Raw genomic sequence first — 12,614 nt, forward strand, 5'->3', positions numbered from 1 at the left:
GCAGAAGCTCCGCAAGGCCAGATTCGAAGTCAAGGAACTCGGACCTCTCCGGATCGAGTGCAGGAACTTCAAGTCGCGCATCTCGATCCTCGAGAGAGAGAAGGAGAACCTCGAGGCACAGCTGGAGAGAATGAAGTCCATCGGTGACGAGTCGGTTGCCAACCGCTCTACGGCCGCTCGGACCAGCAATGAGGCACGCATGCGGGCTCGCATCGACGAGCTCGAGAAGGATAAGCGCGACATCAAGGCCGAGATGAGGAGCAAGGCTGCCGAACAGTCTAAGGAGCGTCGCGAGGCCGAGAAGGCTCTGCGTGCGGAAATCACCGAACTCAGGTCCAAAGTGATGAGCGAGGAACTGGACAAGAAGGAGCTCGTCCACGAAGCCGAGCGGCTACGCGACATGGTCAGTTCGCTGGAACGGGAGCTGGTCAAGGCAAAAGCCCGCAAGGCATCCGACGCCCAGTTCAGCGTCACCGGCTCCGACCACGACGAGTGGCAGAAGAAGCACCGCGCCACGACCCAGGAGCTCCGACAGGCAAAGGAGGAGATCGCCACGTTGCTCCAGCAGCTCGACCACCCTTCCAAGAAGGAAGACGAAGCGCCCCTACGTCTCCGCCGCCCCTCCGCCCAGCTCCGCTCCGAAGCCAAGGAGCACCAGCAGAAGTCTACGACACCGCCACAGAAGCACGGCGAGATGGTCACCAGCAAAGAAGCCTCCCCCAGCGACGACTCCGCCGTCGACCGCAGCTACGATCGCAAGCCGTCGACGGCCAGCCACGCATCGCCGCGCACTCACGCCTCGCCGCGCAAGTCCGCGCCGCCACTCTTCGACCTCGACGCGATCATCTCCCGCTCCCACGAGCCCACTGCCGCCGCCGACTCAGCGCTGTTCCCGACGACGCCCAGCAAGCCCGCCGACTCGCGCCCGGCCGACTTCGCCGACAACTTCGCGAGCCAGCGACGACAGCACGCCAGTCCCCGCCCCAGCGTTGTCAACTTCGAAATGACCCCGCCCACTGCTAGGAGACGCGCCTTCGCCGTCACTAAGAAGTCGGCTAAGACGGAGGGAATGGACCCTGCCCGTCGTGCGGCTGCTGAGCGAAGGATTGCGGAGAGGAAGGCCAAGAGGGTCGCGGAACGGATGGGTGCTAAGGCGTAGTTTTTTTTAATTTTTTTTTCGCTGTAGGATATTGACTGGCTTTGGCATTCGTTTCTGTCCTACTCGTTTTGTTTTGTTTTGTGCTCTGTTCGGGGCGTAACATTGTCTGCTTTACACATACCGTTTGTTTTTTCTTCTTTTTCTTTCTTGTTTTTTTACTTGTAAATTTTGGGAGCATTTCGGCGCGTGGGGTGGGTTTCTTTTGGTATGCTCTTTTTCTCTTCTTTTTCTTTTGGTTCACTCCACTTAAGTTTCGCCCCATTCGTTTATACTATATATCGCAGCGGCATCGGCCAGCGGCAGCGGAAAGCAGATTGCTGTGGGGGTTGATATAATTACTTCCCCCATTTACTATTTTCGTTCGTTCACTGTGCATTGTACCATTGAGTTGATTGATTGAGTTGAGTGATGTATGTCCTCTATCGTAGGAAGTATCCGAAGAATCAACAGCAGAGCAGAGCCATGTGATATCACTCATCCCCCCCTCTTATCCCCAATCCCCCCCCCCCTCCTTATCCCCCATATCCCCATTTCCCCATAATCCCTCGTCCCCCTTCAGTCATCCCCATCCCCCACCCCCAGTTCCTTTTTAACAACCCCGACCGCCACCCCCCTGGCCTCAGCGACCAAGCTTAGAAGCCCCATAGCAACATCCTTCACCTCGTTATACTCGTGCAGCAGGTGGATGTGCCGCTTCACCGTGTCCTCGCCGTTGAGGGCGGGGTTACGGAGTTGCGCGCGCGAGGTGGTCAGGGTAGTCTGGAGGGTGGCGAGGGTCGTGGTGAGGTGGGAGTTTTGGGAGGTTAGTGCTGCCTACGGGGGGGTTAATGGATGGGGACTGGGGGGGTATTGAGGGGGAGGGGGATTGAGAAGGGGGGGGGGGGATAACGAAGGGGGTGGGGAAGAGGTACCAGTTTTTTGTCGCGTGGTGTTAACGGTGCTGGTGGGGGTGGTGCTGCTTCTGCTGGTGGTGGGGAGTGGGAGCGGGTGGGGGAGGCCGGGGATGGGGATTTGGCGGGGAGCGAGGGGGTGGACATTGGCGTTGTTGTGATGGTAGTGGTTTTGGTGGTGGTTGTGGTGGTTGTGGTGGTTGTGGTTGTGGTTGTGGTTGTGGTTGTTGTTGTCTGGTGGTGGTTGTGTTATGGTGCTGCTGCGATTCAAGTGCAGGTTGACATCATGTCACAGTCCCCAGTTCCGAGCTGGAGCTCTCGCTTATATAGACTATCCGGTCGATCCCCTAGGTGCCTACATGTGCATATCAGATGCATACATGTGCATACACCATACACCACACGTATCCCTTGACCTCTCGAGCATCTCAAGACTCAAACATTGAACTGCTTCATTCAAAAATTACATCCATATCTCTATATCTTCCTCTCGTCTTCACAGCATCTAACTAAGTACATGAGTAACTACAGCAACCAAAAGCCCGTTAGAAAAACAAAACAGCCCATCAAAAACAAATCCCAAACTCCAGGTATAGGTATATCGATCCCGCGTTGTCATCCTCCCGTCGTTCTCCCGTCGTCTATCCATTATTTTATTTTTTTACACTCCCCCCATTCCCTTCCACATTCCCTTCCTTCTATTAACACCCCCCCCCCCCCACTATGCCGTCTTCTCAAGACTCTGCATCTTGACGAGCTCGTAGTACTTCTTCTTGAGCGCGAGCAGTTCAAAGTGCGTACCGCTCTCGACCACGCGTCCACCGTCGAACACATAGATGACGTCCGCCTTCTGGATCGTCGACAGCCTATTCGTATTCCGTTAGCATTCATAGAAATCAAAACACCAAAAAGGTATGGAAAGTAAGTGAGTAAGTAAGTACCTATGAGCCACCGCGACCGTGGTCCGTCCCTTCGCCGCAGCATCCAGAGCCGCCTGGACAACCTTCTCGCTCTCCGAATCAAGCGCGGAGGTAGCCTCATCGAGGAGGAGGACCTTGGGGTTCCTGATGAGCGCGCGGGCGATCGCGATACGCTGTTTCTGACCGCCGGAGAGCAGGGCGCCCTTGGAGCCACAGAGGGTATTGAAGCCCTCGGGGAGGGACATGATGAAGTCGTAGATATTGGCGTCTTTGCAGGCCTTCTCGACCTCGGCGTCCGAGACGTTCTTGCGGTCGCCGCCGAGGAGGATGTTTTCCTTGATGGTGCCCTGGTACAGCGTGGGTTCCTGCGAGACGAGCGCGATGTGGCTGCGGTACTCGTTGAGCCGGAGCGTCGAGATCTCCTTGCCGTCGACGAAGACGCCACCCGCGAGCGGGTTGTAGAAGCGCTCGATCAGTGAGATGGTCGTGGATTTGCCGCAGCCGGACGGCCCGACGAGCGCTACGTATTGCCCGGGCTTGACGGTCAGGTCGAGGCCGCGGAGAACGGGCTGCTCGGGACGCGTGGGGTAGCGGAAGTGCACGTCGCGGAACTCGATGGCGCCTTCCATCTCGGGCACGGCCTCTCCCTCGGAGCTCCACGAGTCGATCTCCGGCTTGCGGTCGAAGAGGATCTTGAGATTGTTGGCAGCCTGGCGGGACTTGGCAGCGTCCTGGGTGAAGGAGATGACGGTTCCAGCAGACTGCGCACCGAAGATGATGGCGGTGAAGACCAGGAAGAACTTCATCATGTCGTACTCGCCGGAGCGGATCAAGCTACCTCCGTACCAAAAGCCGAGGGCCATGCAGAGGAACATGAGAGACTGCGAGGCGGCATAGAGGCTGCTGCTCTTGAGGATGCTGATGAGACTAACTTTGGCCTGTTCCGTGAGTTGGCCGTGGTAGGTGTTCCAGACATCACGCTCGCGGGCCAAACTAGCCACAGTCCTGATGGCGGCGGTGGCCTCGCAGGCGTAACTGGCGGATTTCTCGTAGGCGGCTTTCGAGCGGCGCTGGAACTGGGCAAGCATCCAGAATCGGAGGAATCCACAAGCGAGCAGGATCGGAATGGTCGCCGTGCAAACCAAAGCCAGCTTCCATCCGATAGCGAGACCCACAACCATAGCCGAAACGAGAGTCGTGATGACCGCGAGGATTGTGCCGAGGGTGACACCAGACATGCCGGCAAGATGAGTAGCCTCTGTGCTCAGGAAACTAGTCAGAGCACCAGTGCTGTTCTCCTCCTTATCGAAGAAAGCAATGTCCTGTCGGAGCATGGTCCTGAACGCCTGGTCCCTGACTCGGTGCACCAACTTCTCGGCGCACAAAGCAAAGCAGTAGCCTTGGCCCATGTATGCAATCAACTGCACGAACGCAAGCATGAGGTACATTCCGGACCAGAAGTTTGCATCCTTGCGGACCTGATCGAACTCGGACGGGGGTCTGGACAGAGCCGTGATAGCCTTAGCGAAGATGACTGCCTGGGTCGGGTATCCTCCACCACAGATGACGGACATTCCGAGTCCGACAAGCATGTAGCCCTTCTCTGATTTGTTGAATCCAGCTGTCATCTTGACCAAAGTCCAGAACGGGTACTCGGTCTTGTCGTCCTGGGACCTGTTCTCAAGAGCCACGGACGACTTAGACTTGGTGGTTGTGGTGCGGTTGAGCTTGTCGTGGATGGCCTCATCGTCGGGATCGATTGGGACCATTCCGCGTCCGGAAGCACGGCTGCGAGTGACCTTGAGCTTGAGTTCCTCATCATCGTCGGTGGTTTCGGTGAGCGTGTTCTCGCTGGAGGCGGCGATGCGTTGGGCCTCGACCAGCTGGAAATATGCGCCCCTCTTCTCCAAAAGTTCGTCGTGCCTTCCCTGTTCGACGATACGACCTGCAGTCATGACGACGATGTTGTGTGCGGATTTGATGGTACTGAGACGGTGAGCGATCACGATGGTAGTTCTTCCCTGGGCGGCGGCATCAAGAGCAGCCTGGACAACACCCTCGGATCGGGTATCCAACGCGGAGGTGGCCTCGTCCAAGAGCAGGATCTTCGGGTCGCTAACAATCGCACGGGCAATGGCAATTCTCTGCTTCTGTCCACCGCTCATCAAGAATCCTCGCTCTCCAACGTTGGTCTCGTATCCCTCGGGAAGGGACCGAATGAAGCCGTCCGCGTTACTCATGATGCAAGCCTTGACCACGAGATCGCGTTTGGCCTCTTCGGATGCATTCTCGTGCTTGGTTCCGATCAGACCGTGGCAGACGTTTCCGTAGATGGTGGTTCCGAACAGAACGGGCTCCTGAGACACGAGCGAGATCTGCTCTCTCAACCAGCGCAGGTTCAAGGTGCTGACATCGTGGCCGTCAAGGAAGACCTGGCCAGCGACAGGAGTGTAGAAACGCTCGACCAATCCCACGATGGTCGATTTTCCGGATCCGGACGCTCCGACGAGTGCGGTAACCTTTCCAGCGGGGATCAAGAGGTTCATGTTGTTGATGACCTCGACAGAGGGTCGGCTAGGATAGATATGCTTGACGCCCCGGAGCTCGATGGTACCCTCGACATGCTCGAGCTTGTCTCCTTCCTCAGAATCGGGGTTCAGCGGGGAAACACGGTCAATGGTGTTGTAGATCTTGGCGGCGGCAGAGACGGCGGTGGTGAATGCTTGGATGTTAGGCGCAACATTGCCCAGGGAAAATGCACCGATCATGACAGCGAGCAGGACGGTTAAAATCGCACTAAGATTGGCGTCGCCACTGACCAAAAACCGAGAGCCTTGCCAGAATGCGAGGCCTAGTATCATTGGTTAGCAAAAATTCAAAAAAAAAGAAGCACTCGAGCGGACAGTCAAGACAGAGATCATACCATAGTTGAGGTAAACAACACACATCATTCCACCGATCATAGCGCCCATCAGCGCACGTTGCTTGAATCCCCAACCCTCGGCAACGGCCAGGTATCCGTCGTACTGCCTAGCGAGCTTATCCTGGGTATTGAAGGCCTGAGCGTTACGGATAGAGGATAGGACCTCCTCCGCAACCGTGCCTCCTTCAGCATACGAATTGAGCGAATTCTTCGAGAACTTGATCATGAATCCCGAAGCACCACCGGTGATCATTACAATAGCCACGACGGTGGACATAAGGATCAGAGTCAGTTTCCATGACTTGATGAAAGCGATGACGAAGGCAGCGACGAAAGTGGCCAGGGCGGTCAGGGTGAGTCCGATCTTCTCCGAGATTCCCTCCTGCACCACGTTGGTGTCCGCCGTGATGCGCGTGGTGATCTCGCCGGCTCCGAGCTTGTCGAAGAAGCCAATGTTTTGCCGCAGGATCGCCTTCAGGTACGACTCCCGCACCTTGGACGCGATGTGCTCGCCCGTGTAGATGAAGGAGACCGTGCAGATGTACACCATCACGAACTCGCCGATGCCCAAGTAAAGAAAGTACCTAAGAGAATCCAGTCAGTTTCCTGCGTTCAATCAAAGGGGGAGGCCACAGGGGGCCACGAAGACGCGTACAGGGTAAACCGATTGATCTCGCTCTGCATGAAGCCGCTCGTAATCTTTCCCAGGGCAAAGTCCTGAAACGTCTGTGCCAACTGTCCAAACAGAATAGTCATAGTAGGAAGGATGGCACCACCGATGACGGCGGTGACACATCCGATGGCAATAAATATCAGATCATTAGTGCTAGAAAACCTAAACAGACTCCAGTACGACAGGTCGACGACAGGGACGTCGATCTGTCTGCGGATGATTTCGCGCTCGTTTTCCGGCAGGTGCGAGAGCTCGTCTTCCTGCTGGCCCTCGGACTTCTTGACCTGGATGTGCGAGTCCAGCCGTTGCAAGGAGGAGTCCGCCGACGAGGACGACGACGACGCTGGCGCTATCGCTTGTTTCTCGTTGTCCTCGGCTTGTGGCCGTGCTGGTGCTGGTGTATCCACCGCTGGGCTTCCGCCCTTCTCTAGGTCCGCCATGGCTGGGCCTATCTAGGTGTGTGCCGAAAACGTATCTCGAACTGGTGTCCGATTCTTGAGTATTTTGTATTTGAGTGGGAGTTCCCTGCAAGAGAAAAAAAAACAAATACAAGACGTCAGCGAACTGCCATGATGAATTCCGGCTGTTGCAACCGGGAATTTTTTTGTGTAGATCCTCCACCCGTGTCTCGCCACTCAACATTCGGGGACCGTTGACTTTGACTTGACTGACCTGAGATGCAAACTGCCTGTGGTGGTGAACGTTGGGCGGTTTCTGGTGTGAGTGTGGGGTGGGATTTGCCTCCTGTGATACGGCGGGAGGGACGTAAAGGTTTATGTAGGCAGGGCAAAAACGGGCAAAGCTGAAGGCGCCGGAATTGCGGGGTCGTGTGTATGCGGTACGGGATCGAGAGGCGAATGTCCAAGAGGCGGAAGGATATCCAGCTACCTATATGTAGGACCGGTACGGACTAGCTCCCGAGTGGGACACGGCGGCACAGCTGCGGTAGACCAAGTACCGTATGTACCAGTAACTTCGGTAGTAGCAGATCTCCAGCGTCCGGACTCTGCAGAGAAGAAGTCAATTCACAGGCAGGAGCAGCAGTTAACTCCGGTAGAGCACGTATAGAAAGGGGAGAATCAATTCTACATTTCCAGGACAGGAAAGCGGAAGGGCCTGTCGTCTGCGTAACCAGAATAGAGTAGAGTATCTACCAGTGATGCTCTACTAGTCGGTTATTCTAGATTAGAGTAGAAAGTAGGCTCGCCTGCCCAGCACCCATGGCGGGACTTTTATTCGGCTTACACGCTACTGTGACACTGCGCAACTTGCATCTTTCCGTCCGTCAGCCACGTAACCGAGCTGGCGGACGGGGCTGCAAATGATTCTTCCAGAGCACGCAAACAAAGCCTCGTTGGGGCAATGGTCTGAGTGGGTGGATGAGTGAGTGGGTGTGGGGGGGTGTGCAGCATCGACGCGCAAGAAGAGCAGTCATATCTACCTGCACACCCTCAAAGGGGGTTTCGATGCCGGTCGACTCATGCCATGAGTCTTCCTGATTGCGAGCAGCAAACAGGTAGCAGGTACATACGGTAGATAATAATGATGGATCGGGTCCATCGCGGTGGATGCCCGCCTGGGTGGTTATCGGTTGCGCCGGTCGGCGTCGAATGCCCCCGAGTGCCACTGCCAAACCGCATACTGCTGAGTGATCCAGATCGGTCCGTGCAACCCGGGCCCCTGCCCTGGGAGTTAGGGTTCTTCTACGGAGATATCGGACATTCATCACGCCGCGTGAGTCATGGTGAGTTACCGGAGGACCGTAGAGGTCGCGGGATAGTATGTGTGTGTATGTTCATAGGTGAGAATCTATATACTACCTGTTTGCAGATGGTGTGTCCGTAGAATAGAGTAGAGCTCTGCTTTGCTTTGCTTTGGTGATTGATAATTCGTACATGGAGTTGCAGATTGGCCAGGAGCCAGGAAAGGAGATTCTCGTACGGTGGAGGGGGGGGGGGGGGGTGCGCGGCAGACTCTATCCCCCCTCCCGAATACGAGCGCCCGGAACGATTACGGCGACTGTGGGTCAGCGAGTGGAGAAAACAAGCTTTCATGATCTCACCACTCCACCTGGGTATCTCCATACCACGATAGGTGTGCACATACTCTACACACACTCTACCCGTGCCCATCGGAGTCCCTTACCGCCCACCCGCCCGCCCTCGTCCCACGAACCAAAAAGGCCGACCAGAGTGAGCAAAAAAGGATCATGACGGTTCGCGATATTCTAGACAGTCTGCAAGCGAAATAAATAGAAGATCCCTCTCGCTCCCATGAATCAGACCCGTTTCGCCGCGTTCCGAAACAGCCAGGATCGAAGCTGTCAAGTCAAGAGAAGCCAAGTCAGCTCTCGTCGACTCTCGTCGTCGCGTGCTCCAGATGTGCTCTAGATGTGGTGCGCCACGCGCTTGACTCTAGCTCGCGATCGGGAGCGAGAGCGAGAGCTCGCTGCTCGACAGATGAGACTCCAGTTAGCACCTGCACCTCATTAGCCGCCAATACATGTGCCAATACCGTATGTACCATGCACATCTTCGGATCTCGGGTCTCGGCTTCGGAGAATGTGCCACTATCATCCCCCCCCCTCAGACTCCCAGAGAGCGAGGGAGTGAGGGAACCACGCCGTAGTTTTCATGGCAAAGTGAGATTCGAGCGTGCGTGCACAGGGGAGTACGTTTCCGGGAGGGCGAGAGGGCGCGAGGGGTTAATACGAACGAACATCGGCTTACCGGCACCACCACCACCACCAACCCCCACGGTGAGTACTCTAGGTAGCCGGACGAACATCTCGCCGCACAGGCCAGAAAAAACCAGAATCCCCGTATGTATAGGGTACTCGTATGTACCATATCTACTCTACATACTACCTACTAGTAGTAAAGCATCTACGCCAGCCTTCCTCTCCTCTCCGAACTGGCGCATACGAGTCCGCACGGAACGGCATCTAGGAATCCCCCCCCTCCTCCCCATCGCGCAATCGCATTAAGCATAACATGAGTACATACCTTCCATCCGACTCCCGAGTTGCAGGGACTGCACGAAGTTCGAACAAGCTTTGCCTGCGTTGCCATCCGCGCGGGCAGCACTTTTAAGCACCGCCTTTTAGCCACCCGCCGAAACCGAGATATGCATCCGTGACCCTATCTCTATCTCCATCTCTATCTCGTGAAGTCAAAGCATCGAGTCCTCGCCTATCTTGCCTTCTCACGGCGGGGAAGGGGGGGAACGAAGAAGGAAAGGATTGGTGCTGAGGTGCATGGATGCCAGAGCTCGAGGGGGAGGGACGGAATGACTGATCCTCCGTCTCCGCCTCCGCCTCCGCCTCCGCCTTTGCATCCGCGCGCGCTCGCCGCCGCTCGGGCCATATGGTGGTGTCGAGTCGAGCTTTCGATTGAACGGCAAGAAGAAAATCATTTGTGGATATCGCATCCCATTCGTTCAGCGATGTGCAGTGATCATCTGTAGATTGGCTCGTAACGGCCTATCATAGTAGGTAGTTAAACGCGATCCCCGAATCGAACCTTGTATGTGTGTAGGTGGTCGCGTCGCTGTATGGATGGATGGCCCTCCATATGGTACATAACAGACCAGTCTAGAGTACAGTACTCTATATAACTACTACATTATGTAGGTTCCTAGTACTAGTAGATATCTCCAGCGTCGTCAGCTTTTGACTGGAGACTGGCTCCAGGGCCGGTGGAAGTTTATGTAGGTATACGAACAGCTCTGCGATCATATGTAAAGTACTCACAACTTCCTAGCGCTTCTGCCCAGTGCCCTGCCCTGCTCTAGTAGGTAAACATCACTTTCTTTGCTTTTCTCCCGCAAAGTTAAATCCAAACCCAAACCGCCCCGCCCCCGCCCCCCACTGCCCACTGCCCACCCGGGCCACCCACGCACGCCCCTTTTATTCCAATCGCACCCCTGACTCGGATTTCCGGATCTCAGACTCCCCCCCAGACTCCCACTAAAGGAATGTCTCAGGGATGCTCGGGTTCCGCCAAACTCCATGCTTCCGGACGGGTTCCAGGAACGTGGGTGGATGTTGCTAGTGGTAGTGGTTGGCCTAGCCCAGCTTATGTGTGACATGCAAGCGAGTAAACGAAGGCTGAAGCTTGAGGCCGCAACCACCACCACCACCACCATCGCCACGATGTAAACATCCGACGAATGGATTGATGGTTGAGGTTGGATGGGCGGGTGGGTTTGGATTTCGGGCATGTTACCGATAGAAGGTACTTTTCAGGCGTGTCGCACCCGGCACGAACCGTGGGGTCGTGTGGTCGTGTAGTCGGGTGGTGGGCTGTGAAGGCTGTGAAGGCTGAAGTGAAGGCCGAAGCCTGAGGACCAATGGACGGACGGGCGAGGTTGGATGGGATGGAAGAAAGGGTTGGAATTTTGGTCATGTTACCGATAGACGGTGCTTTGCAGGCGTGTGGCGCCCGGCGCGGGCCGCGAGGTCGTCTGGTCGTGTGGTGGGCCGCCGCCGCTGCCGCCTCCCGGCGTCACGGTGGGAGTCACCGAGTCCGTTACGGACTCACGGGTGCCTAGAGTACTCTATTGTGCCGTAGGCCCGTAGGTATAATAGCAGTCCGAGTACTACCCAACACTCCGCCGCCCGGCGAGCACTCAGCACTCTGACTCCGCACTCTGACATCTCACATGCCGGATCCATCATCCACGGGGTATATATGCCAACCATACGCAATCACGACCGTTTCGGGTAAGCAAGCCTCACCCCCGTAAAAAAAAAAGGCTGACGTGGAGGCTGATGAGGAGGCCGCAACCACCATGACAATGCGGGCACAAAACAACTGATGAATGGACGGGCGGTCGAGGATGGATGGGTTTAGGTATTTTACCTATGGTAGGTACTTTTTAGGCCTGTGGCATCCTGCGCGGGCCGCGAAGTCGTGTAGTCGTGTGGTCGGGTGGTGGGCTGCACTGGGCCGTACGGTATAATGTATTAGCCGCCGCCGCCATCATTGCTGTCACGGTGGGAGTCACCGAGCCCGTTGCGGACTCACGGGTGCCTAGATTAACTACGGGTACCGTATCTTACGGCACAATACCGTGCCGTAGGCCCGTAGGTATAATTGTAGTCCGAGTACAACCACCCGACAATTCGCCGGCCAGTGAGCACTCTGACTCCGCACTCTGACATGTCACATGACGGATCCACGGGCGTCCACGGGGTATGCCAACCATACGCGATCACGACCGTTTCGGGTAAGCAAGCAAGCACAACTCGTCACTTGCTTAACTACGTCCGGAGTCCGGACGCATCCTCGACAGGTGGCCGCGACACCACTACACCACTGTACGAGTGATCACAAGCGATCACTCACCTCGCACGGCGCCGAACCGAGACGAGCGGGCCGGACGGGCTGAACGGCGCCGGGAGGAGTGGGAGGTGTGAGGGGAGAGCAGTACTCTACTCTACTCTAACTCTACATACTCTACATAACTGCCATGATCCTTCGATAAGGCCGAGTACGATGACGATTAACCAAACCCGAAACCGAAAACCAAAAAAAGCAAAAAGCAAAACGAACTCCGAGCTGAACGACTCTAGAGCCGCAGGATCGATTGCGCGGAAGTCAAGGAACCCGCAATCCCGGCCGCGGTTTAACTGCACGAGTGATGACTCACAAGACAGACAGACAGACAGGCACCAACCGGGTCCGTCGTGCTTCCGGTTTCCGGCATCAGCATCAGCATCAGCATCGGCATGTTCACCGGACGAGATAGCATATTAGATATTGGATATTGGAGACCCATCCGCCCCATACGCCCCATACGCCCCACACGTCTGGACCGACGGACTCGGATTGACCCGATCTTGTTGGGGGTTGGGGGTTGACCTTGAATGTATGATACTAACCGGTAGGTATACCCACCTATGTCTATTTCTATGTCTATGTTCATTTCCATGTTTTGCTCCTTCGTCGTGATCCACTGATCAGCAACCATCTACCGGATTTCCCGTTTCAGCCCTCTGTCGCAGACTTCACCGTTCCTTGCGATCTCGATTGGCACCCAATGGGAT

General features: G+C 56.0%; 3 protein-coding genes across 3 annotated transcripts; all 3 read right to left on the reverse strand.

The window, feature by feature from the left end:
* Window positions 1–1,714: 1,714 nt before the first annotated feature.
* On the reverse strand, window positions 1,715–2,196 carry BZA05DRAFT_443315 (DUF1337 domain protein; the record flags this gene model as incomplete). Its single annotated transcript, XM_051486837.1, has 2 exons — window positions 1,715–1,972; window positions 2,071–2,196. 2 exons carry the CDS (start codon window positions 2,194–2,196, stop codon window positions 1,715–1,717), a joined length of 384 nt encoding a protein of 127 aa, XP_051341098.1.
* A 574-nt stretch (window positions 2,197–2,770) lies between these two features.
* Window positions 2,771–7,005, reverse strand: BZA05DRAFT_334378 (ABC transporter; the record flags this gene model as incomplete). The annotated part of the gene is made up of 4 exons (XM_051480725.1): window positions 2,771–2,915; window positions 2,991–5,820; window positions 5,893–6,476; window positions 6,548–7,005. The coding sequence occupies 4 exons, from the start codon at window positions 7,003–7,005 to the stop codon at window positions 2,771–2,773; spliced, it is 4,017 nt and encodes a 1,338-aa protein (XP_051341099.1).
* A 3,119-nt stretch (window positions 7,006–10,124) lies between these two features.
* BZA05DRAFT_246998 (uncharacterized protein) lies at window positions 10,125–10,988 on the reverse strand. Its single transcript, XM_051479978.1, has one exon. It carries the CDS (start codon window positions 10,784–10,786, stop codon window positions 10,313–10,315), a length of 474 nt encoding a protein of 157 aa, XP_051341100.1. The 5' UTR covers window positions 10,787–10,988; the 3' UTR covers window positions 10,125–10,312.
* Window positions 10,989–12,614: the final 1,626 nt, after the last annotated feature.

This window comes from Tricharina praecox, assembly GCF_024521635.1.
Source record: "Tricharina praecox strain CBS 144465 chromosome Unknown BZA05scaffold_7, whole genome shotgun sequence".
In the NCBI taxonomy this organism is placed as follows: domain Eukaryota; kingdom Fungi; phylum Ascomycota; class Pezizomycetes; order Pezizales; family Pyronemataceae; genus Tricharina; species Tricharina praecox.

What these genes read in the sequence shown, in the direction of transcription:
- BZA05DRAFT_246998 (XM_051479978.1), bottom strand. Translation starts at nt 10,786, where the DNA reads ATGCCCGAAATCCAAACCCACCCGCCCATCCAACCTCAACCATCAATC.